This window comes from Malaya genurostris, chromosome 2 (assembly GCF_030247185.1).
Source record: "Malaya genurostris strain Urasoe2022 chromosome 2, Malgen_1.1, whole genome shotgun sequence".
Taxonomy (NCBI): Eukaryota; Metazoa; Arthropoda; class Insecta; order Diptera; family Culicidae; genus Malaya; species Malaya genurostris.
Genome location: NC_080571.1, coordinates 11,760,095 through 11,786,330, shown reverse-complemented (window position 1 = coordinate 11,786,330; position 26,236 = coordinate 11,760,095). Strand labels below are relative to the sequence as shown.

Below are 26,236 nucleotides of genomic sequence, written 5' to 3'. Positions count from 1 at the left end.
GTACCTGAAAAGTATCGACTTTATTAGAGCGTTAATGTACGCGTGGTACTTTTTAGCAACTAGAACGTACAGAAAATGTTCTCAGAAAAGTTTCTCGCTGCTTTAAAGCTGTACAAGGAACTTTTGCAAAGTTTGTTCTATTGCGTCGGGTGAACATTCAAGTTTGAGTAATTCCTTAAAAACGGACTATTGGGAATGTTTTGTATGCTACTTAAGCCAAATCCTTTTTTACGAATTTTTGGTTACTTGGGGTAAAAAAAATTGTAAATATATCTTACTCTACCGAATGAACAACTTTAGAAGAGAAACTCTGCAACTTTGTGTTAAGTTTATCAATCCAACATTATGGTTAGTGAGCTTTTATATCGATTACCGGAAGTAAGAGTCACATCTGCAATGGAAAACGTGGCACCTTATATCCATTCCGTCGAAGCCGTTAGAGAAAGATCTCTGTTCAGTTCATTGACTCAATGGATGAGATTACAACCTGTGCATTTGCTCAATTTTAATATAAGTATTTCACATTTTCACATTAATTTTTTGTGATACTCCTTTGAGCTTGAGCTTGAGCGTGTGTATGTCGCATTCCGTTGATTGTAGGTTAGGTAATCAGAAAAACAATGGAGACATACGTGAAGCACTTAGTCATTTGACAATTCTGCTGTCCGAAAACAAAAATTCGAACAAAAAAATGTTGGGCGAGACGAAATTCGACGGGTCAGCTAGTATATATATATATATATATATATATATATATATATATATATATATATATATATATATATATATATATATATATATATATATATATATATATATATATATATATATATATATATATATATATATATATATATATATATATATATATATATATATATATATATATATATATATATATATATATATATATATATATATATATATATATATATATATATAATTATATAGAATATTGTTATGCGAATTAAACACTAAAGGCAACGCTGGGCTGGACACGTGATACGAGTGCTGGAAGAACGATAAGCTAAGACAATTTTCACTAGAGAACTTGGAAGAGGCCGTCGGCACCGATGTGGTACACCGATTGAGGAAGATCAGTAAAACAGACTCCTTAATTTGACGAAGATTCACCACTACGAGTTTTAGCGCGTAAAATGTCTAACGAAGACCGGATAAAGTTTTCACCTTTTATTATTTTTTCAGACTTTGAGAGCTCTCCGTCGATCGAAACGAAATAAACACAAAACTAGTTTAGTAGATAATATTTAATTCACATGCTTTTAGCTAGTACGTATATGAGTTTGAATAATTTTGTTTGTCAATACATATTTTGTTTATTTTTGTGGAACGATTTGACAAGTTAACTGACTAACATAAACAACGCCAAGTTCTCAGCTATAATGGCAATAATAGAACGATTAGCAACTAAAAAAACTGCGATTCTTTTGCTTCTTCAAATTTTAGATAGTAGATTAGATTGCAACGATATTCTCGAACTCTGAATGTCTGATAAGTTACTGAGACACTAAACACTCGCGTTCTGATAAGTGTTTCCTTACTCATAACTTTAATATTTAATAGGCAATGCATTCTTCTATTATAATATGGCTTCAGCATATACTACGATGACAAGAAAGTCAGCTTACGTCTGCTGCATTCCAAGTTCTCGATTCCAAATTTAGTATCTCTATTGTTTGTGCCTTTCATATTTATTTAGAATACATTTTCCCGTTCGGAACATGCCTCATGCCAACCGGCTAATCTTTCTCGTAGGAGTGGTACCGTCTTGTAAAAATTATGTAAGGCATTGTGGATCGTTTTATGTTTATTGCTTGGTCAACGAAATCCTAGCGGCTTCTTGTTGTGATAACGATGATTTATAAAGCTAGTAACTAGTATTTTAATGCCAGATCATTATTGCATAATCAGAAGGCGTTTAAGTTTGTTTGGTTTTATTGATTAGAGATTGTTTGCATTTTTGTCTTGTGTTGGTTGAGATTTCTTACTACGATTATTATTTTAGTAGTATATTTTAACTATTTTGGTTGAACGAACGTACGTGGTACCAATATTGACTAGCCGTTGAGTGCAGCCAACAGTGCAGGGCTGAAATATCTTTCTACACATAACTTATCACTCAAAAGAAAATTGTTGAGACGGTTATTTTTTAACTATTGGTTATTTAAAAGAATTTTGGAATGATAATCGAGAAATTAATTCCTGATGTTAATACTTCTATCAGCTGTTTGTGTCTAACAAAAAACAAAACAAAAATTTACAAATCATCCAGAAATCCATTCTCGTAGAACTCGAGTACGGTATCCCTCATCCGGGTGTGGTAATCGGGTGACAGCATTTGGGCAATAGTTTTTTCGTGGTTCTTGGTTTTGAAATCGTTCATCGTGACTGTGTCAAGGTCAGGAATGTGATCCGGATGGAAAGTGACCGCGGGCAGCAGCCACATAGCAATACCTAGTCCGTACAGAATTCGAGAGTCGTACTCGGCGCGAATGTTCTCATAACTGAACATGGCTTCCAGTGCGGGCAGGACGAATCGTTTTTGATCAGGCACATACAGTCGTAGAGCATCTATCAAAGATTCCTGGTAGCTTCGTATCAGCTCATCGGTAAAGTTAACCCGCAAATCGAAACCGGCACTGGTGTAGAGAAGATGAATTATGTCAATGACCGGAGAGGTGTATCGCATCGTCTGTAAATCAATCAATTTCACGTGTTCATGGCTTCCATTGAACATCAGGTTGTTGACCCAGGTATCTCCGTGGCAGAGCACGTTCCAAGGTTCGTGACTGTTGCGTACCATGCTGGACATTATGCTGTAGAGGCGACCACTCAACCGCTCGATGGCTTTAATCGGGACGTCCAGGTTACCATTTTTGTTACTGTAGTGTAAGCTATCTAGTGTCCCTCGCAGAGACGTCTCTAGGGAATGTTTGTAGAACTCGGCAGCTTCATCATTGTACACAATTTCGGTCACCTTCTCCTTCATCGTGTGGAACAGAACCGGTTGAACTTGTTTCATCGCTAGCGAAACGGCATGGAAGTTTGCGAGTTCCTAAAAATAAAACAAAACTAAACTCAATGATTCGGAAACTGAATCGGGAATTTCAACAAAAACCGGTAATTTTAATTCCATCTATCTAAACAGCTACTAAACCTACAGCAATCTGTATAACAGTTTTACCCTCACAACCGTCCGACACTGCCGGTAGCTAAGGCTCTTTCGTCGATCTTCCATGCGGTATCCGCTGCGCCATAAGTCCTGCAGTACGATCAGGTCCCCATCGGTGTCGGTTCCAGCGTAAATGCATGACGGAAACGGAAGCCGGTCACGGGAGAATTTTCTCAACACTGGCACCAGCTGCGTGTAGGCATTAATTTCATTGGCAAATGCTTCATCCGCTCGGAACAGCTTCCGCCGTTGGAGACTTGTAATCTGTCGTTTGTAGATCAGCGACACAAAAAAATCTGCAATGGAAAGAAAAGATCACGAAAGACGACGCATCAGTAACCGGTTGGCAGCAGGCGTAGAGGGTGTGACAATATATAAAATAAAAATAATCGATTCGCAAATATATGCAAACGAACCTCGAGCCATGTCGAGTTCAATAGCCGAGCTATGCATATTTTAGCTCATGACGGGATGACATTGAAAACTGTTTAATAGCGCACGAACTGGCGTTCGGCACATAGCAAAAAACAAAAAAAATACAAAATGCAGATCGGCCATTGTTCTATGGGGTAGTAAAAAAAGGTTAGCTTAAGTGGGTGTAGTCAGATCAGGCTGAGTGATATTTTAACATTGACATTAATGTTACATTTTCACAATAGTTTTTTTTTCTCTTGAAATAATAGTGATAGTTGAAGATTTATTATGCAAATGACCGATCTTGGACATACAGTTTCAGACGTGCAATGCTTAAGTATTTCTATTGATGAAAATCAAAACCAGTGGTAGAAGAAATGTCGGACAAATAGAACTGTTCTTATTTAAGAGATCACCAGACTCGAAAAGAATAGTAACACGTCACTCAATAAGCCATATGACTGATACACAGTTGACGTCAATGTCAAATGTACCTTATGATAAAAAAAACCGGAATTTTCATTTTAAAATTCCCGCGCTTGTCCAATCGGTAAACTTTTACTCTCTCAACGTTGGCAACACTTTTATACACATTATGTCAAATTTTGACGCATATCGTACGATTAGTTTTTGTTTGGCGTCTATACAAAGAAATTGACAAATTTTCGTGTTGTGGTGTCACTATCTGCGTTGGAAATCATCTCTTTGGCCACATCAACACGACGCTGTTTTTGAATGAAATTCAGCTTTTTTGGCACCAGCCGAGAAGCGACACGTTTCAAACCCAAAACATCAGTTAAAATGTGTTCGGCTGATCCATAAGAGATGCCCAACAACACAGCAATCTCTCTAATCGGTACAGAACGATTTTGCAACACGATTTGCTTCGCCGATTCAATGTTTTCTTCAGTAACAGATGTTGTTGGGCGGCCAGGGATCTCATCATGATCCAAGCTTGTACGACACCCTTTGAAGCGTTTATACCACTCGTATGCCTGTGTTTTTCCTAGACACGATTCACCAAAGGCCTTTTCTAACATTTTCAACGTTTCGGAACACTTAAATCCATTTGCAACACAAAATTTGATGCACGCACGTTGTTCTAAATTTTCATCCATTATAAAAATCGCCACACGAAAAGTTTTCAACTTCTTTGTATAGACGCCAAACAAAAACTAATCGTACGATATGCGTCAAAACTTGACAGAATGTGTATAAAAGAGTTGCCAACGTTGAGAGAATAAAAGTTTACCGATTGGACAAGCGCGGTAATTTTAAAATGAAAATTCCGGTTCTTTTTTGATAATAAGGTATATTAATATGATCAATATGCCGTTTATGGAGTACCAACTTTCAAAAGACTATGTGTGAAATTTCATAACATTTAGATTAGCCAGAAAAATGTGACAGCCATTTAAGTGAAGCTACTTTTGTCATTTTCATAACACTGGATTCAAACAAATTTTGTGTTTTGATTTATCATTGCTTCCTTGTGAAAATAAATACTATGCAAGCTCAACAACGGCATCAAAAGTGTTATTCGAACTCCATTGAAAAGAACCATTTTGTTATTGGTTTGATGAATTCAAACTTTGTCGTACAGATACCGATGATTGTGTACGTTCTGGTCGTCCAATTGAGGTGTTCACTCCATAAAACATCCAAGAAGTCCACAAATTGGTTATATCTAATCAACGATTTAAATTTCGTATTTTTTCTGAGCCTGCAAAGATATCCGAAGGCAGCGTATTTACAGTTATGCATGAACATTTGAGCATGAGGAAGCTCTTTTCAGAGTGGGTGTCGCGTTGTCTCACAGTCGATCAGAAACAACAACGTTTTGAGAATTCATTGCAGTGTTTGACCATGTTTACAAGTAATAAATCATATTTTTTATGTCGATATTTGACAATGGATATAACATGGATCCATCACTTCACTCCGGAATCAAAACTTTCATGATCTGAGCCGGTAAATAACGTCCGAAGCGTCCAAAGACACACACCGTCAGTTGGGAAAGCGATGGCCTCAGTATTTTGGTATGACCTTCATCGACAGTCTAGAGGGTTCCCAAAGTGGTCGGAGTCTACGTCCCTTTTTGCGGGAGTCTACGTAAACGAAAAATGACTATGGGGGTCGACAGGGTCTAGAAATCGAACCCCTATTGTTTGATATAAGTTGTTATTTGAAATATTCATTCCAAAAAAGTTGTGTTTATTAGGCCATCTGCAGAAATAGGTAAGTATTTTACATCAATATTAAAAAAGCGAAAAAGAAATTGAGTTTTCAAAGGAATTTGTAAATGGGAGTCTGAGGCCTAAGTGAGGTTGGGTACTGTTTTTATATCTGGGATATTCTTTGTTTTTTGGGTTGGATTTTGAGATTAATTGATAAATTATGATCAAAAGTTTTATGACTAGTCTATTTACTCATGTTTTATCATCTAAATCAAATCTGTATGTGAACTGAAAATTTCAAATTTCATCCGCGATTGTAAAGAATATAGGACAATTTGAAATCATATGTTTGATGACAACACGTGAACAATCGTTTTCCTTACCCATATTTGCAAGGTTTTGCCATCTGCATTCTTTCAAACTAAAGTAAATTGAAAAATTTGTCAAAAATTTTTCTAAATACATGGGATATGTCAAAACAATCACCATAACGCTATCTCGTGGTGACCACGCTGATTGGATTGTTCAACAGCAGCTCGTTCTTTTTGTGCCGAATACCGCAGCAAACAGACGCTTGTACATTTTGCTGCGTTCAAAACAAATTTTAAATGCGTGAAAATCAACACAAAAGTTTTATCTGCCTTTTTTAGCATCATAAATTGAAGAGCATCAATCGGAACGATAAATGGATTGAATATTCATGAGGTGAAATCGATCCGTTTCGTGATTTAATACCTTATTATATCAAAATTTTCGCAATCAAAGCTTCGTTTTGTCATTTTCAAAATGTCTACCGATTTCGGTTGCCGGCTCCCAGTTTTTTCGACAAATCGTGAAAAATTGTCACTGATATGCAGGCTGCTATCGAGATAAAGCAAGTCAAAGTTTTGACCAAACATCTAATAACTCAGTGGTTAAGTTCAAATTTGCCTTTTGTAAAACGGCCAACAAGTCCTCCTTGGAGCACAGCTTTGCTTCGTAAATTGAAACGAATTCGAAATGCTTGGCAGCGCAAACATCGTCGCTTTAAGAGCTCTGAAATAAAACGAATGTTCAAAAGTTCTAGCGAAAACTATCGCAAATTAAACGCGGGGTTGTACAAATCCTACGTTATGCAGGCTCAAACTGATCTTCGTCGGAATCCCAAACATTTCTGGACTTTTGTAAACTCGAAACGCAAATGCTCTTCAATTCCTTCAAAAGTTTGTCTCGATGGTGTTGAATCCAGGTCATCCTTGGAGTCATGTGATCTGTTTGCAAAGTTCTTTGCTTCGGTGTTTGCAGAAAAAACAGCCTCCGGTATCGCGGTGGATGTTCCTGAGAATTTAGTGCACATTGATACATTTTTGGTTACTCCCGATATGATTGTTGCCGCAGCGAAGAAGTTGAAACGATCGTTCTCGGCCGGACCAGATGGCATACCTGCAGCGGTGTACAGTCATTGCGCTTCTGCTTTAGCCGATCCTTTGTGCACTACATTTAACAAATCATTTGAGCAAGGTATCTTTCCGATGACTTGGAAGCAGTCTTTCATGTTTCCTGTATACAAGCGCGGTGATCGTACAAATGTTAGAAATTATCGAGGCATAACTAATTTATCAGCTGCATCTAAACTGTTCGAAATAATTGTGAGCACTGAAAATTACATCTCTATTGAGCAGCATGGATTTATGCCTGCTCGTGGCTGCGGATTAGTAGATGCCGATGATTTGAAATTATATCTTGAAGTTCGCTCTATTGACGACTGCATCCGGCTTCAAAAACTTCTAGATACATTTGTCGCCTGGTGTCGTAGAAACTGATTGATTGTCAGCATTTCAAAATGCCAGGTCATAACGTTTCACCGAATACTGAACCCTATTCGATTCGACTATGCAATTGATGGACAAACGCTCCAGAGAGTTGACCATGTTAATGACCTTGGTGTTTTGTTAGATGCCAAACTTACCTTCAATCTGCATCGTTCATCTATAATTTCAAAAGCGACACGGCAACTAGGTTTTATTTCAAAGATCGGGCGGGACTTCAAAGATCCGTATTGTTTGAAGGCGTTATATTGCTCTTTGGTTCGTCCAATACTGGAAAATGCTAGCGTAATTTGAAGTTCTTATCAACTTACATGGAACTTACGGATTGAGCGCGTTCAGAAACGATTTGTTCGTCTTGCTCTAAGAAACCTTCCCTGGCAGAACCCGCTTGAGCTTCCACCATACCACGATCGCTGTCGACTGATCGGACTCGACTCATTGGAACGACGCAGGAAAATTCAGCAAGCTACTTTCGTGGCAAAACTGATCAACGGGAATATCGACTCACCGAAGATGTTGTCTCAAATCGATTTTCGTGCTTCACAACGATCACTGCGCTCTACTAGTTTACTTCAGCCGAGATTTCATCGAACGACGTTCGGGTATTACGAACCGAGAACATCATGCTTGAGGACATTTGGCGCTGTTGAACATCTTTTTGAATTTGATGAACCAACACATAAATTCGCGCAGAAAGTACAGCGATCTACAATTTTATGACTTGACTAATACATATTCATTAAGACCATTTTATTGTCAGATGAATAAATTTAATAATAAATAAATAAATAAATAAATCTAGCTGCTCATACAGCAGATGCTTCGGTTAAGAAAAAACATGCAAGACCGGCCAAATCAACACCAAAGGCGCCACCATCCAAATATTCGACCAAGACAGCCAAGGCGAAGTCACCATCACACAACGAAGACTTTTGTCCAAAATGCCTCCGAAAAGAATAAATTCCGTTTTTTATTTGAATAATGGCAGTTTTTACTTATATTCTTCCATTTTTAGCAAAATTTCCAGGGGTGCCGGTAATCGAACACCTTTTCTGAAATGGCCAAAATTGATCACTTTACTAAATTGATAGTAAAATTTTTCCAATCAAATAAATCAATTTAGTTTCTTAATTAGTTCTTAGCTAGGGACTTGAGCTTTCCATTGATGTATAGATGTTCGCATAATGTGCACTATATCAGAATTTATGAGCTTAAAATAAAACAACACTCTCCCTTACCTATTTTTTATATTTATAAAAAAAGGTAAAACATCATTTGAATGAAATTTTATCCCAAGATAGGTAATGATTGGAAAAACATTCAGTTTGGACAAGAAAATTTTTTCGTTCGAAAAACTTTTTTCGCCTAAAAATGTTTATCTTACAGTATATGAGCGGTTGAAATCTGGGGTACCGATTTGGTGCGAAATTCGTGTAACGATAATTCAATAAATCAATATGTCTGTTGGAAGATATTTCGGTTCAATTCAGTAAATAAATATTTGAAACATCCAAGATAATTTCAATGTACGCTGGCTCCTCGTGTCGATCGTGGGCCACGCTGAATGAACAAATTTTACTCACAGTTCATGTGTGAGCCTGTATATCTGTTTTCTGTGCTAAAAAATTACACTAGAGAAAGGCAACAATCCATTAGTTGTGCCAAATTCTAACAAACAGTCAGAGCCGGTGAAACATATTAAGCCCAGGTGGGTAAATATTCGTACCGGGGAGAACGACCCACTATTTTGAAGTATTATTTAGTCGAGTTTTAAATAATATTTTGTTTCGATATAACTTTGCATGAGACGCGTAAATTCAAAGCTTGAAGCGTTTTCGATATTTTGTTGTAACACGAAATTGCGCATTTAAGGGTTAAATACAATATCAAACTACAAAATTTCTGCCAATATTTGTTTGGAATATTAAGTCAGCAGTCTTCTTGGTTCCGTATAAACTTATTTGTGTTTGCAAATTTTCGAAATTATTTCTTTGAGAATTTTGGTTACCCTGATCTTTTAGATATCTCGCATGAATCGAAAGCAATGTCTTGGCATTACATTCCTCTTGTGGAATTTGGCCTTTCTGTTTCGCAGTCGACTCTTAGCGCACAGAATCATTTTATGGCTAGTACTACGATCCTACTGACACCTTGAAACATTCCACGTCGGGGCTCGAACATATGACAACTGGCTTATAAGACCAGCGCCGTATGCATTGAACCGCAAACTCGGGCGAATCGAACGGTGCACAAAACAAATCCAGCCGCTGATGTGCATAGCAAATTGTTAAAAAAAAGTCCCAGGACCGACTGAGATGACGTTTGTAATGTCAAACTATCATCATCGTTCAGAAAACAAGTGTCAAATTTTCACGTCAATCGCACCACAAACACTAAACTTACCGACATATAAGTGAAGTTACTTTTTGATTTACGAAAACTTAAAAATAACGAATTCCGTTTATTGATAAAACATTGCTTCCTATAAGGAAAAACCGGGCAAGTCCAGCAATGGTTTAAGAAGTGTTACCCGCACTCAGATTAAAAACCAAGATTTGTGGTATTCTGATTTTAACGTGACCAAATTAAGCAGTCGTCCGGAAAAATGTGAGCAAGTTTTGATAATCGTTATGGATGAACACAAAATCAAAGTCCGACTGAACTGGAAGTGCTTTTATGATCGTATGCGAAAATCTGGGCATGAATAAAATCTTTTCCAAATAGGTGCCTCGTTCGCTCACAATCAATCAAAAGCAACACCGCATCAACAATCCAAAGAGCTGGTATGAAACAGTGGACGAAACAGGAATCTATCTTTTTTCTCCGGAGTTGTTTCAACATTTAGACGGGGAAAACGCAACAGGTAGCTGCAACAAGTATGGCGTCAGTTTTTAGATGGTCGAGGTATAATTAACGTCGACTATCTTGAAAAGTAAGTACCAACAAAAGTTTTTAGTTATTAATGCGTTTGAAGTATGGAATCGTAAAAAACAGCCTCATATGAAGCAGAAAAAATCATCTTTAACCAAGACAATGCATGTGCCACAAGTCAATGAAAATAATGGCCAAATTGAACGTGTTGGGCACCGATCTGTTTCTTTACCCACCATATTCTCAATAACCTAGCTCCCAGCGACTACTTGTCATTTGATGATCTGAGAGAGTCATCGCCGCAATTGAAGCCTATTTTAAGGCCATGGACAAATCATTCTATAAGTATGATATAAAAAATTTAGATAATAAATAATGAAATTTTGCTCAAGAAAATTTGGTTTTCCTAGTTAGTTCCTGAACTTTTTGGACGATGTGGAAGCAGTATCGAACCGAACAGAGTGCAAGTCGATTCGACACTGAATTTGGTTTTCTGTGAGTAATTTTTTCAAATGCGAACGCACTCATTGAAGAGCAGAAATCATATGGAAACTGTGAACTTATATATACGAAACCGTCATATCAGTTAGAGGAATGACAATTGTTTAAAAAACAGGGAGAATTAGACATTGTTCGTAATTGAGTTGTAGATGTTCAAAACCTAACCACTGTCTATATGGTTTTACTTATATATTTTGAATTTGTACCCCGGTATAGAAAACAGAGACGCAATCCTACGTCAAAAGATTTTGAGTGATTTCATTTATGTGAAGATAAAGAATGGAAAGGAAGATTGATGTGAAGATAAAGAATGGAAAGGAAGATGTGACAAGGTTGATTTTAGCAAACTAAAATCTTTTACTAACTTAACTTTCGCAAGAGGAGTTGAACTTAAGCATCTCATCAATGCAAATCACTCGAGTCTCTGGTATGCCAGAAAGTACCGATAAAGGTCTTTTACCACTTACTATCCGAACCGACAAAAAATAGTTATCAGAAGTTGTTACTTTCTACTTGCGGCTGCTTTCTCGTACACAATCAATTCTTCACTGTCTCTAATAGTGAAAAGTTAAAAATGGCATGATGGGTTTCCATCAGGTAGCGATGAGTGCAGCGCTACTGAATACCGCTTACAACCTAGGCTAAACAGCCAGCACGCTGTGACTCTGGCGGCATAAGCACTAGTTCGAACAAACCTTTCATTCTGATGTTCAACCAGCTGTATAGAGATTGAGAAAAATATCCATACAGTGAAGAACTCAATGTGTAAAAGAATGCTGTTGCAAGTAGAAACTGATAACTTCTGGTAACTTTTATTTTACCGGTTCGTATAGTAAATGGTAAAAGACCTTTTTCGGTACTTTCCGGCGTACCAGAGACTCGAGTGATTTGCATGAATGAGATGCTTAGACTCGACCCCTTTGGTTGAAGGTAAAAGTTGTCACTAAAAGATTTCTGCTTGCTCAAATGGCCATTGTCACGCCTCACCTTTTTGTTGTATATCTTCACATCCTTGCTTTACCTTGAGTACTAGCATTTTATAATTCTGATTTTATTTATTATTCTCAGTTACAATAAAACTATTTTTATTGTTATAAATGATACTAATATTACTATTATTTTTCGTTAGAAATTTCAGGTGGGTAATTACCCACCTTTGGAATTTTCGGGTGGGTAGTACTACCCACCGTACCCACCTCTTTCACCGGCCCTGCAAACAGTAGATGGTAAAATTCAAAAAAATAATGAATATTCAAGCTGTTTCGCGATCACAGGCTTTTTCGTGTTGGCTCGATGTACTGTTATACTACTTTCACACTTTGTTTCGTTTCCTGTTTCTTGTATTTCAATTTTCTAGAATAAACAAATAAAACAATACTTCCAGCAGGGAACGCTACCAGCGTTCTGATGACTGCAATGAAAATATTTATGGATTCATTGTTCTTGTTATGTGATAAGGTCGAAATGGAATATGCGGAAAAGAAATTATTACACGTGATAGGTTTCTGTACGCCAAGAATAAACAATCGACGTGGAACTTTTTGTATACTAAACAACATAAGTTTCCTAATCCATTTCATACCAGTTAATCTACTACTCGTACCACATATTAAATATAGCAAACAGCGTAGCGCAGTAATAACGTCGAACATTAGTTTTTATCGAGTGGTCAGTTGCACCGGGAACGAACATCGAATTAATTGCGAACAAGACAAGCAGAGCAAGAAATTACACGACACCGTATCAATGCAACAAATGCATTACACCAGCAAACCACTGACCGGCTTCCCAGTGTTTTATCGGTGGCGTCAGCATGGCTCCATCCGCCCAAACAGCAGTCAATCGGTTGCTTGGTGCACTTGACACTGCACTTGCGTGGCTTATATTTGCCTTTGGTCGCAGCTCTACCACTACAAACGACACACTCGTCTTTGCTGCAGCGAGAATTCTCTGCCGGCACACTGTACATAAGCAGAGCGGGTAGGTTCATGCTGAAGCGCATTACGGAAGCCAAGGTCACGGCTAATACCAGTGAGTGGAGAAATAGTGAACAGTTTGCATCACAGCTGGTATGCAATTCGGGGGGATGCGACAGAGGTGTACGATTGTTCTTCGCTGAATGACTTCCCGTACGGTGTGGGTTGTGTGGCTTACTTGTATGGGATAGTAAAAAAAATGCTCGATCGATTTTCATAAGCATGAAAAATGCTGATAATGTCAAGGCCGTCAGCACCATTTCACTAGAAAACTAGGTCAAGAGTGAAATTGCATCACCAGAGCATCGTTGTATGAGCTCTACTATGTATCTATCTATCTATCTATCTATCTTTACACGGTGGCAAGGATTCTTTACGTATTATGTACGAGTCAGTAGGGCGGTCCGTTTAGTTTTCATTCGCATTTTTCCTCAACTACCAAAGGTGCACCCTGGTCTAAATCGCAGATATGAGGAACACCAGTGAAATAAAATCCACCCCTTTCGATGACTTACCTTTGCATTTTCCGTTCCACTTCCGTCTTTTCCCACGCACAAGAATGCGTTTGATGATGGACATGTAGTTATCGCCTTGCTGGCTTCCGGGCAAACATTCGATACTATCAACCGTGAGCTGGGCGTCATTTTCCGATAGTTTCAGAAGTTTCTCAACCCCCTCGCGGCGTTCCTGGCTGCAACTATCATCCGCTCCCTCGGGGAATGCGCTAATTTCCGACACTTTCTTCATTGTTCCGTCACTTTATTGTCCACTAGGATTATTTTCTGAGTTCATTGATGATTCACCACGGTTCACTTTCACCGATTAACTAAAATTGAAATGTTAAAATTACTTGAATCCCTAATGCAGTTCTATGAATCTTCGAAATCAATATCAATACGATTTATGCATGGAACTGTAAACTAGATTCTTTCTTATTCATGGTTGTCACTCAACTGGCAATGCAACTGAAAATTGGTTTCAAGTTTGCTTCGGTTGTAGATTTCTTGGTTGAGTGTGACTGGGTGGGTGGCGGTGCACAGTTCTGCACAGTGAATCAAACATTGCTAGTTGTCGTGAGAAATGTCGTTGTGCAACCGAAAGCTTCTCTCTGATTTCCTGTACCAACTGATGACCAAATGGTCAGCATAACTATGAACACTGAAAAATAATTAACATTGTACCTTGCCCTTGAGCAGCATGTTCTGGATTCTATAGAGGAAAAACTGCATTCGAGCTTCGTTGTTTATTTAAATCCATGCCCATGTGCTCGTGTTAGTGAGCGCAGAAGCACATGTTTTCATTTTCCTCTCCCATGTGGGTTGAAGTTCATTCGGTGCGTTGGTGCTCCGTCAACAAAGAGTCAAGTTCGCGCCAACTTTGCCACCACTCACGCATGAACCGGCGGCTAGGGGCTTTGGTAACTCACAGAGAAAATATGAAAGAAAAGCTTACCACTCTTTTGCGCTCTCACTCTCGTTGTTGTTTGGGTGATGCAAAGTCCAAGTACGGGGTCTACCCAGACCTAGAGCCGGCTGATTGCTGCGGCATGCTAGCAGTAAACAAGATAAAGTACCATGCTTTTGCATTGTGATTTTTGTTTACGCGAATCGGACCACGGGCGATTCCCGTCTGACCTGTGCGAGATTGTTTTTACATATCGGGAACCTTGGCTTCGAAAATCGAAGGGGTTAATGATTCAGTGCAAAATGATTTTGCACTTGTTTTCAACGTTTGAGTATTGAAGGAATTTTCTGGAGCTGATCCTTTTGGGTTTTATTTTTTTGAAATCGCGAGTACAAAAGAGTGTTCTTTATTTTCAAAATAATAGTTTCTCTACTACTCATGGATTATTGGAATTTTTGTCGTGAATACGACTTACTTTACTATGGGGTGCCTTTTCAAAATTTACCCTCTGAGAGAGTGATAAGTTTTTGATCGTGAATATCTCTTGTTGTATCTAACGAATCAAGATAATTTTTGCTACATGCCATCGGGAATATGATCACAATTTTATGATAAAATTTTCAGTTGTGTGACATAATCTCAAATAATTCAAAATTAAACTTTTCTGAAATGTTTGGTATAAACGAGTATCAAAGAAGATAATCCATAAGGCGCGTTTGCTTTTCTCGTATTTTTAAAGTTCATAGCTCAGTGATCTGTGAAGGGATTTATATAATCTAACTACCAATAGAATCGAAATTTTTCAACTTAAACGTGTATAGCAAAAGCGTTGAAGTACACTAAGGTCTCTTTTTACACGGGGGTTACGTACCGTGTTAAAAAAATCCGTGTAAAAGAAAACCGTGTTAATTGCGGAAACCGTGCAAAAAAAAACCCGCGTGGAAAATTTGACGTAATAATTCCAAAAACCGTAGATTTGATTTGATTTGTTTTGTATAAAACGTAACTTATAATAATTTGAAGGGAAAAAAAACTTATTTTTTAACTCCCAAATTTATACAAGGTGCACATAATTGTGAATGTGTTGTGAATTGTGTTGTTTCACAATAAAAACGGAAATCTAAAAAACAGCCAGAGGTTACGAGAAGGGTCCAGCCATACTTGATAAAACACATTGGATGATACATTAAAATTAGAACACTTAGAAAACGCGTTGTACGACAAGCAAATTAATCTAAATGGCTCATGTTTTCTGTATAATGTACTCAGTTTTCAAAAAAACGATAATACTTTCAAATTAGAACGTTCGACTAATAAAATGCTGGTAATACCACCAAATAAACACTTTCACTACAAATCAAGCTTGAGAATCAGTTCTTTTAAATTCCGAAGGTGCGTTGTGTAGTAAACACTAACGATCTTAACAGTCATTTTCATCTAAACTGAGTGGGAAGACATGGGTATTGGATGAAGATCTATGCACGCAGAGACAGAATTAAAGGGGAAGAATTCATAGAGATGAATATAAATCAAATTAGAAAAGGTTTTGCTATGTGTAACGCTCGTATATTTTTTTTTTACGAAAAACAGTACATTTGGCGTAAAAATCAAGGAAATACAGTACATCGACTTGGAAATACAGTACATTTTACAGTACGTTTTTTTTAAATAGTGAATGAAAAACAAAAGCAAATAGTTTATGTGTCATGCTGAAGCAACTCATTTCATCGGCGTAAATCATAATACTACTAGAGCTATATCATTCAAATGGGTATGAAATACTGTACTGCTCGATATGATGAAGAGTTGAAGTAAATTTGACTAGTTCTTCAACGCTCCGAAATTCTTGATGATATTAATGACTATGCTGACATCATACACCACAACTGAGCGGAAGAAACGTGGTCGTGTAATTTACGACAGGGGTTCAAGATCTGAAGACTTTTATGGAACGACTGATTAATCATTTTATGGAACGACAGTCAATACTCCCGTGAATTGTTGAATGAATGATTTTAGTTAACTTTCAAACTTTAAATTAACTATCATAATCCTTTTCTTACAGACAACCTGTTCCTTTTTTTTTTTAATTTTTCTCAAAAAACAATTCAATGTTGGGCAGTTTTCAATCATACGCTTGAAGACAATACGCGAGTAATGTTTTACCCCTATTCGTAAGGTTCTAATCAGTAATCGTTTCAACACAAGTAATTTGGGAAATTTGTGCAAACACCTTCAAAGTATACTAAATATATCAAATGCATCACCATCTCGCTACAAGGGTTGATATTCATGTATTAAGTCTGTATTAATGTAAACAGTATTATAAATGATCGGAAATGGTTTTATTGGTTTTCAAAACTACTTTTACATAAGCTTGAACCATTTTTCATAACATTTTTCCACTCTTCTTGAGATTTTTGAACGTTTCAACGCTTCTTCAGGAGTATTGAATAACGAGAACGAGAACTCTTTTTAGACAGTTTATTCTTCACGGAAGGAAACCAATAGAAGTTGTTAGGTGCCAAGTTAGGACTGAAAGGCGGGTGGCCCATAAACTCGACGTTTTGGGTGCCCAAATATTCGGTTGTTTGAGCCGATGTGTAAGAGCTTGCATTATCGTGATGAAGAATGATTTTGCGTTTGTTTTCCTTACGAGAAACTTCTGGCAAACAAATGGTGATATACCAATCAAAATTGACGGTCTTACGATCCTCTAAAGCAATGGTAGCGATATGTACGTTTATATCGAAAAAACAAGCCATCATTTTTTTTTCTTCTTGGAACACCCATACAGTCGATTGTTGTTTAGTTTCGGCCTCATATGCGTAAATCCATGTTTCGTCACCTGTGTGGATGTTATACACCAAATTTGAAGCACGACGTTTAAATTTTTTCAGCATTTCTTTGCACCAATCGACACGAGACTTTTTTTGATCGATTGTCAAATTATATGGGATTAAACGAATAAGTTTTTTTCACGACTGAATGCTCATGCAAAATAACATATAAGCTTTTCACACTAATGCCCAAGCCTGCCTCCATTTCACGGTACGTCACATGGCGATCTTCCATTATCAGATTTTTCATTTTGGACGACCTTCTTTGAATTCTTCTGCAAGCGACAAACGACCACGATTGAATTCGTTACAGCAGTTTTTACAGTCGCATAGTCAGCCAAAAAATCGAACTAAGTTGATAGAAGCACTCTTGTCTTGATAACCCTCGACGAAAATCGTAATAAATCATTGCACGAAAATGCTCACGATTCAATTCCTTTCTTCGCGGTGGTAAAATTTTAAACTCACTGTAAACAAAACAAATAGCGGTCAAATAACAGAATGTTCTGAAGATGGTAATGGCTTAAAATGTCAAACTTTATGATAGAAACGTCAAATCCACCGGGCAACACTTAGTGTTGCCAAGGCTAAATACATAAATACCAACCTACGCATCTCGTGATATTAGCGTGTATTTGACTCTTCAATAGTACCTAGATAGATTAGAAATAATCCAAAGGATAGGTTGCTCCTGGCATCTTAGAGTTAAAGCTATATATCCTAATAAATATATTCCCAAAAAAATACAGGGTCCGGCACTCGAAGTGTAACCAACTTCAGACCGCTCGCGCAGCTAACGCACGGGCATCAGCTCCCTAGGAATTTTCTAAATGACAGTTCGGAGTTGTATTGTTTACAAGCGCAAGAAAGCATTTTGCCAAAAGTGAACGGGAAAAAAAATCAGTGATGGATTTAAAACGTAATAGTGTGATTGCTTTATATTTAGATGGAAAATCACAACCAGCGATTGTTCGTGAGCTCAAACACCTTAAAGTGAATAAAGTTTTTGTTTATCGCACCATAACTCGTTACAATAATACTGGTAGCATCGCAAAATATCATGGAGGTGGTCATCAAAAGACTGCAACGTCACGTGAGATGGTTCAAAAAGTGAAGAAGCGACTTGAACGAAATCCTCGACGAAGTGCCAATCAAATGGCAAAAGAACTGAAAATATCCGACCGTAGCATCCGCCGTATACTGAAAAATGATCTGAAGGTCAAGCCTTACAAGATCCAAAAGGCGCATGATCTCACACCGAAGCAGCAACAAGTTAGACTTGAGAGAGCGAAGGAGTTGCTTCGTTTGGCCGAAAGCGGTCAATTTCCGAACATTGTATTTTCTGACGAGAAAATTTTTCCAATTGAGCAATTCGCAAACTCTCAAAACGATAGGGTTTACTTGACCGACCGTTCATACGAGAATTTGAGTCATCGATTGGCCACCAGGAGGCAGCACCCGCAACAGATAATGGTTTGGGCCGCTGTAACCGCAGATGGGCGCTCTCCAATCGTTTTCATCGAGCCTGGCGTCAAGGTAAATGCGACATATTATCGGGAAAGTATTCTGGAGGTTGCTTTGAAGCCGTGGGCAGACAAACATTTCGGTGGCAGACCATGGACGTTTCAGCAGGACTCGGCACCGTCTCACAAAGCTCGAGTGAACCAAGAATGGCTGAAAAACAACGTTCCGAACTTCATCACGTCCACACAATGGCTTTCGAATTCACCAGATGCGAATCCAATGGATTATTCTCTTTGGGCCATTTTGGAGAGCAAAGGCCGAACTAAAAGATACACCAGTCTCGAGGCGCTGAAAAAAGTTATTGTCCGCGAGTGGGCCAAAATACACCTGCAAGTCACATTCGGGCAGCTTGCGATTCGTTTTTTGACCGTCTCAAGGCCATAGTCAAGGCAAAAGGTGGTCATATCGAGCAAAAGTGAATTGATTCTGAATTTTGTATTATTTTTACACATTTTGTACTTTGAATTAAGTAAAAGTAATTTTCCAAACTGAATTTATGGCCTTTTTAATTGGTTACACTTCGAGTGCCGGACCCTGTACTGCAGAGAAAGATGAAGAACCTAACTGCCTTTGATTAAAACTACACATACGGAGGACATAAATTGTATTAGATTGCAACAATACATGAAAAACACAGCGCTTTTTTATAATTTCAAAAGTTTATCTATACATAGTGTACAAGCACAGGCTTGAAAAAATGCTTAATTTTTTCAAATGAAATGAAAACGGATCGTCTTCTTAATTCCTCAAATTTCAAAAATGTGTTCATATTATTTCAAACAAAATTTCGTGACAACTTACAACCGCATTATTACAAACATTTTGCTTCTTTTCAGTTTCATTTTTTTTCAAGATTGCAATGATTAAGGGATTTGTTTACTTTTATTTGACAATTCGAATCGCGTCAGTCGAAATCTAGTACCACATTGATAGAATCTCGATCACGTGGTCGAAAGCGATACGTAATACCGCAGTTCAGTCGAATCGACTTAAGAAATAATGGTTTCAAGCAAATTGATTCGAAGGTGCATAATGTTAGCCCGGAGGTGGACAGGGTTCGTAGCCCCCGTTTTGCTAGAAGTAAAATTAAACCTTGATTATGGATTACACGTTAAATCTTTTTTATCTGTGCTGGACTACTCTATCAGTGGTGAAAATGTTAATAGTATATTCACATATCATACTGCATCTACGAGTCGGCAGTTCAGAGTATGAAGCATTCAGGAATCAGAACTAATAGGCTTAAGTGGCACGTCAAATGTCGTATGTTCGAGTCCCGACTTAGATGGAGTTTTAGAGTCCGTAGGTTCGTAGCACAGGTAGGATGAGAGGAAATGTTTAGACCGGAATTTCGGGCCAAATAACCTACATGCCGTATAAAATGCGCTGTACTATACTGTGTAAACGACACACACAAGTTCTACGCAAGCTGAACAGTTTGCGCGAAGGCTATGTGCTGCAAACCTTAGACGAACGAGTGTGAGATGAGAGATGATTGAGAGGAGAAAGCAATAACGGGTGGCAACTAAAATTTTGGAATTTTTTTTGAGGCCTGCATGCTTAGCAACAAACGAGCTCAGAGAAAAATAAGAATGTGTATGTGTTAGCTCTCTCTCTCTCCTCTTTCTGCTAGTATTTTCTGTTTTGTTTATGCTTGCTCAGTTTTGCTCAAAATGCTGTCGAAACAAGAAGTATTTCGCGAGCGCGTTACAGTACAACATTTTAAAAGCGAAAATGTTCGACTCTTTATCATATCCTAAAATCCCCAACAACTGCTCGCAAGCAAGGTAGTGGAAGACCAGCCAAAATTATGGACGCAAAAGGACTTCGTTCTCTTTCTCGTGCCTTCAACAACAAGGATTCACTGAGCTAACGGGATGCCGCAAAAAATTCAACTGTTCTCACCAGTACATCTGCAAAACATTGAAAAGAGTGAGTCAGCAAGCCATTTCATAACGTCTCAAGGCCCCTTCTGACTTCAACCTATTCCGTTCGATGGCACACGGCCGGAAGCAAAGTTGTACACCTGATACCAATTGGAATTGGGTTCCTGCTTCCATGTCGTAAAAAGCGACAATTGCCGGAGATACTTTTTTCCTTCAGTTATCATACTGTTTTCAACGTTCTGGTCGCTTTATTTTACCGAATAATTCATTCAGCAAACAGTTTTTTTTTTCAAAACATTTTCACACAGTTTTACGACAAAATGAGTTTACCACCGTTTTATTTTTATCTAGTTTATGAGAAAAGTTTTATTTGGTGCTTTTTTTAAATTTTTTTTTATGTTATTGCTTGTCTTCTAATACTATGTTCACACTACGAGTTAAAACGAGTTTGAACTCTGATTTCATGTTTTAAGCGAAATAACATGTTTTACATTTGCGTTATTTCATATTCAGAAACGTAACATTAAAACATGTTTTCCCGAAATAACATGATATAATTGTCAGTAAAGCACAACCCTGCTAGCATTTACCGTCACTTTACCACTATGTCAATTGACAAGCTGTTCAACAACAGCAGTTTTCCATCAAAGTAGCCATGTAATCATAGTAAAACAAAACTGGAAACTGGTACCAACGTTGCCAGGTATACCGATTTCTCGGTGTTTATACAGATTTTTGCCGTCTATACCGTAATACAGATATGTACTCCCGAAATACCGATAACTCACAAATCATATAGATAAGTACCGATTTTGGTTTTTAGCTTGAATAGACATGAGAAAAAGTTGTCGTGGGAACTTTTTTTTGCTCACCTCTTGGTGACATTTTCTACTACTTATGTAGAAGAGACTCTGATAGCGATATGGTACAGATAGATTTTTGCGCCGAATACACATTTTTGGAAAAACGTTCTGGCAACGCAGACTGGTACAATCACTTTTGTTTTTAAATTAAAATATGACTTTTTTGGTCATTTGCTGCTCAAAAATATTCGAAACGTTGGCAATAAGCGTGAAACGATAATATACTTCATAGCTAGGCGAAGTACCTGGCTTATTTCTTATTTTTCGGATGTTGTCAGAATACTTTTTCTTTCCTACCTGCGACGTAGGCATTTTTGCAGTTTGTTTATAAACAAACTCAATACCAAATAATATGTCATGCGTATAACATAATCTTAGTGTGAACAGTGCGGTTTTAACTTTATATAACTATCGTTAAAACATGCTATTTTCGGCCAGTGTGAACATAGTATAATACTATGTTCACACTATGAGTTAAAACAAGTTTTAACTCTGATTTCATGTTTTAAGCGGAATAACATGTTTTACTTTTACGTTATTTCATATTCAGAAACGTCACATTAAAACATGTTTTCCCGAAATAATATGAGATAATTGTCAGTAAAGCACAACCCTGCTAGCATTTTCCATCACTTTACGACTATGTCAATTGACAAGCTGTTCAACAACAGCAGTTTTCCATCAAAGTAGCCATGTAATCATAATAAAACAAAACTGGAAACCATTTTCGTTTTTTTTTGTATTAAGAAATGATTTTTTGGTCATTTGCTGCTCAAAAACATTTATTTCGAAACGTTGGCAATTAACGTTAAACGGAAACATCATCCAAAGCTTATTTCTTTTTTACAGTACAACCGTTTTTGTTTTTTGTATTATGACTTTTGATCATTTGTTGCTTAAAAATAACCATTTCACCTAAATAATTAACGTTTCGATGCAATAAATCTTCGAAACGTTGACAATTAACGTGCAATGAATATTTAAAACCAACATATGGGCAAAAAATACTTTTTTTATGCACATAAATAAGCGATTAAGTCAATAGTGATAGTGATAGTGATTGCTCCGAGGCATTTTGGAAAACCACAACTCTTGAAGCCGGAAATGCAATTTTTAATTTTTGCCTTTCTCTATAGAAAGCTATTAGAATTGCTGGAAAAACCGACTTTTGAACGAAGCCTCGGAGACCCATAGTGTTATATACCATTCGACTCAGTTCGACGAGATCGGAAAATGTCAGTGTGTGTGTGTTTGTATGTATGTGTGTGCACTTTTCGAAGATATTTAAACGCGCTCAATTTTCTCAGAGATGGCTGAACCGATTTTAACAAACTTATGCTTGTTTGAAAGCTACTGTTGGGCCATTGATCAAGTTCAAAGATCAAACGGCTGTGACTTTTGGTTCCGGAGATATGATTGTGTAAGTGACGTAACCGACAAAACGCGTCGTATTTTTACCGCGAAAGTTTCTCGGAGATGACCAAACAGATTTTAACAAGCTTAGACTCGTTTCAAAGCTATTGTTAGGCCATTGTTCAAGTTCGAAGACCAAATGGCTGTGACTTTTGATTTCGGAGATATAATGGTATAAGTGACGTAACCAACAAATACGTTGTTTTTACCGCTGTAATGTATATAAGGGTGCCAATATTTTTGGATCACCTTTAATTTCGCTATTGTTCAAAAGTTTAAGCACCTCAAGAAAAATCCTCATGCAAAATTTGAGATAAATCGGACATGGGTAAGGGGTGCTGCCCAGCGGTTAAAGTTTGAAAATTGTCGATCTTGAAAAAGCACCATAAGTGGAAAATTTTTTTTGATGCCAAAAATCTTAAAATTGCATGAAACGTCGAGATTTAGTGTCATCTCAAAAAATTTTTTTTTGGAAAGATCGTCTTTCTTGGGACTTTGAATAAATTTTGATAGTCCCAGAAAGTCGATTTTAAAACATGCTATTTTCAAACCCTAACCGCCGGGTAGCACCCCTTACTTATGTCCAATTTAGCTCAAATTTTGCATGGGGACTTTTTTCGAGGTGCTTAAACTTTAAACAATAGCGCTTAACGAAATTAGAGGTGATCCCAAAATATTGGCACCCTTTTATACATTAGAGCGAGAAAAAACAACGCGTTTTGTCGGATACGTCACTTATACAATCATATCTCCGGAACCAAAAGTCACAGCCATTTGATCTTTGAACTTGATCAATGGCCCAACAGTTGCTTTCAAACAAGTCTAGCTTGTTAAAATCGGTTCAGCCACCTCTGAGAAAATTGATCAGTAAAAATATCTTCGTAAAGTGCACACACACATACACACACACACAGACATTTTCCGGTTTCGTCGAACTGAGTCGAATGTTATACAACACTATGGGCCCCCGAGGCTCCGTTCGAAAGTCGGGTTTCCCAGCAATTCTAATACCTTTCTATAGAGAAAGGCAATAATATTCATAATTCAAATTTTCTTTCAGTTTCCACGAATAAGAACTGTGAATTAAGACAGTATCGGATATGGTTGAAACGTTCACTCGGGAAGTCTGTGAGTTTAGTGGTGCATCCAAATCTTGAAATCGGAACATACTAAGTCGCGCGCGAAAACTACCATTACTGAAATTTATACTAACAAATATGCCTTTTCATTTTGGGGTTTTGATTATGGGTACCGGTTTGTGCAAAAGTACATATGACTGATTTCAATTTTTAACATTTCGCCTTCGGCTCATCAGTGTAATTAGTAGATTATGTTGATCTACTAATGCTACGGCACGGATCAACAAACTAAAAGTACCTCGGTGTAAACAAAGTGACTTGAAAATAGCAAGTACTTTATGTCTGCTTAGCCGATTATGTTGATCCGTGACGTAGCATTAGTAGATCAACATAATCTACTAATTACACTGAAGAGCCGAAGGCGAAACGTAAAAAAAAATAAATATCTTTCTCCCGGCCTCTAGTAACAACAAGTGTTGGACTAACATTCCTTCCCATTCCTTAGACGATTTACGTTCGGGCCTGGAAGGGACCGGTACTGATAATTGAGTTCTGGAGATACCAGAACTCAAGCTCAAGAAAAGGCTTAGGCAATAGGCGTCCATATATTATGTAAATGTTTCCGGATTAGACGACCTTCGATCGTCGAAACCACAAACCGATGGGCACCCGCCCGGATAGATAATTGGATTCTGTCTAGATATATTTGTTGGAATGCTTTATTTAGAGCTGGAAAGTAATATTATGTGATTATTATCACTCGTTCTAGTATCCGATTACCGGTTTGTGTTTGATGTAGCTAAAAGAGCTAATTCTAGTTCTTGAAAATTTGACATTTTAAATCATCTCTTTCACATGTACATATTGCAAGTAACTAATTATGTTTCGGTAAAAAACCAGTTTGCAACAAATGATAATCATATCTTTAGTTAAAAACCGGACACCGCAACACGATTTGCGGAGAGATAGAAATGAATAAATACAGTTCGTTTGTTTCTAAGTATCGTTCTGGATTACTTATTCACTTGAAATAACCAGTTCTTTTGAACCGTTCGCGAGTGGATCGTCCATTTCTGCAGAGTTTTTACATTACGTGCCAAGTAGCACGTATTCCTCAATGAAGACTTATAAAGTTTTTGCATTGTTTTTGCGGAATGCATTCAATCGAATATTAGCATGCTTTGATTGTTTGTATAATTCAAACTGCAGTCAGGAGGAATTTGTTACAGCACAAGAGTAATCAACCAAACCAAGCACGAACAATACCCGAATTTAGCTTCAAAACTGGAGTACATTAAACTACTCCGTTCGCGAGTTTTGGCAAACATTCAAACATGTCATTAAGTACGGTATAAACATAGTTATCGAGTGTTGTTTTATTTTTCACTTCACTGCCATCGATTCGAATTTCTCAAATTCACAACCGAACGCTTTAATTGATCTCATTTGCCCTTCACGTTACACCGACCCGAAGTTACGAGCCAATGATACTAGCTGTCTGCCTGATCTGCTAGATCATCGCGTGTCACCTCGGAAAAACACACACCTGTTGCAAGCACCTCAATCGAAGTCGTTCAACCCGCGCCACAGTACATAAAAGAGTAGTGCTACTAATAATAGATAAAGACGCAGCACCAGCGCCAGGTGGAGAGGTGGTGAATAGTATCGACAAACAGGCGAAATGAGTGGGCAGCTCGATTGTCCGAGGAAAAACTCGCTGTGCGCCACTCGAGACTACCGAGTACCTCAGTTGCATACTTTTTCAAGCATCGGAATCAATTTAAGCAACACACCAATTTTTCTATTCGTCCAAAGAATCGTTCAATCGTTCCAGCAGCTATCGTTGCCCATGATCACTCACGATGTTCTAGGTCAGTAGAGCACACTATTTAATCTTGCTCCAGTTAGTAATTGAGGTTGCACGAACCGGCAAAACGGTGGTAGCTAAAGTCTAGAAGGGAATCCGAGTAGAAATCAAATTTCAAGTGCACTACGAGCAGCAATGCGCTACTGCTTTCCACAAGACCGCGCCTGAGTTAATAAATTTCCGAGAGCCGCAGCTAGTTTGAAGTGCACGCGACCGCCGACCGTCAAACACTGAGCTCAGCTTTGGACCGTTAAGTAGAAGAAAGGCGACGTCGTCGAACGCAATCTTAGTAGTTCCAGGCGAGCTCCGCATTGGCGGGCACCTTGCTGTCGTCATCGTTCGTACCAAGCACCGACCACCGACGACGTTGTTTTGACGTTCTGGGTGTGTGTGTGTGTGTCTGGGTATGGACATGCGGTG

At 37.9% G+C, this 26,236-nt stretch overlaps 1 protein-coding gene across 5 annotated transcripts; it reads right to left on the bottom strand.

Annotated features, from left to right (window-relative positions):
* Positions 1–1,250: 1,250 nt before the first annotated feature.
* Positions 1,251–26,033, bottom strand: LOC131428120 (uncharacterized). 5 transcript variants are annotated; one of them, XM_058591796.1, is made up of 4 exons: positions 25,743–26,033; positions 13,456–13,766; positions 3,206–3,489; positions 1,251–3,076 (listed from the first exon to the last, which is right to left on the bottom strand). In XM_058591796.1, exons 2-4 carry the CDS (start codon positions 13,685–13,687, stop codon positions 2,279–2,281), a joined length of 1,314 nt encoding a protein of 437 aa, XP_058447779.1. In that variant the 5' UTR covers positions 13,688–13,766; positions 25,743–26,033; the 3' UTR covers positions 1,251–2,278. The 5 variants fall into 5 exon arrangements, with proteins under 5 accessions (XP_058447779.1, XP_058447778.1, XP_058447780.1 ...); XM_058591795.1 differs by having other exon boundaries at positions 25,811–26,033; XM_058591797.1 differs by lacking the exon at positions 25,743–26,033 and adding an exon at positions 14,393–14,929.
* Positions 26,034–26,236: the final 203 nt, after the last annotated feature.

Bases quoted from the DNA above. Each gene is read 5' to 3' on its own strand.
- LOC131428120 (XM_058591796.1), bottom strand. From the start codon at position 13,687: ATGAAGAAAGTGTCGGAAATTAGCGCATTCCCCGAGGGAGCGGATGAT. The intron at 3,490-13,455 runs GTAAGTCATCGA...TTTCCATTGCAG, and splicing joins GTGGAACGGAAAATGCAAAG to ATTTTTTTGTGTCGCTGATC. The intron at 3,077-3,205 runs GTAAAACTGTTA...TTTTATTTTTAG, and splicing joins AGTGTCGGACGGTTGTGAGG to GAACTCGCAAACTTCCATGC.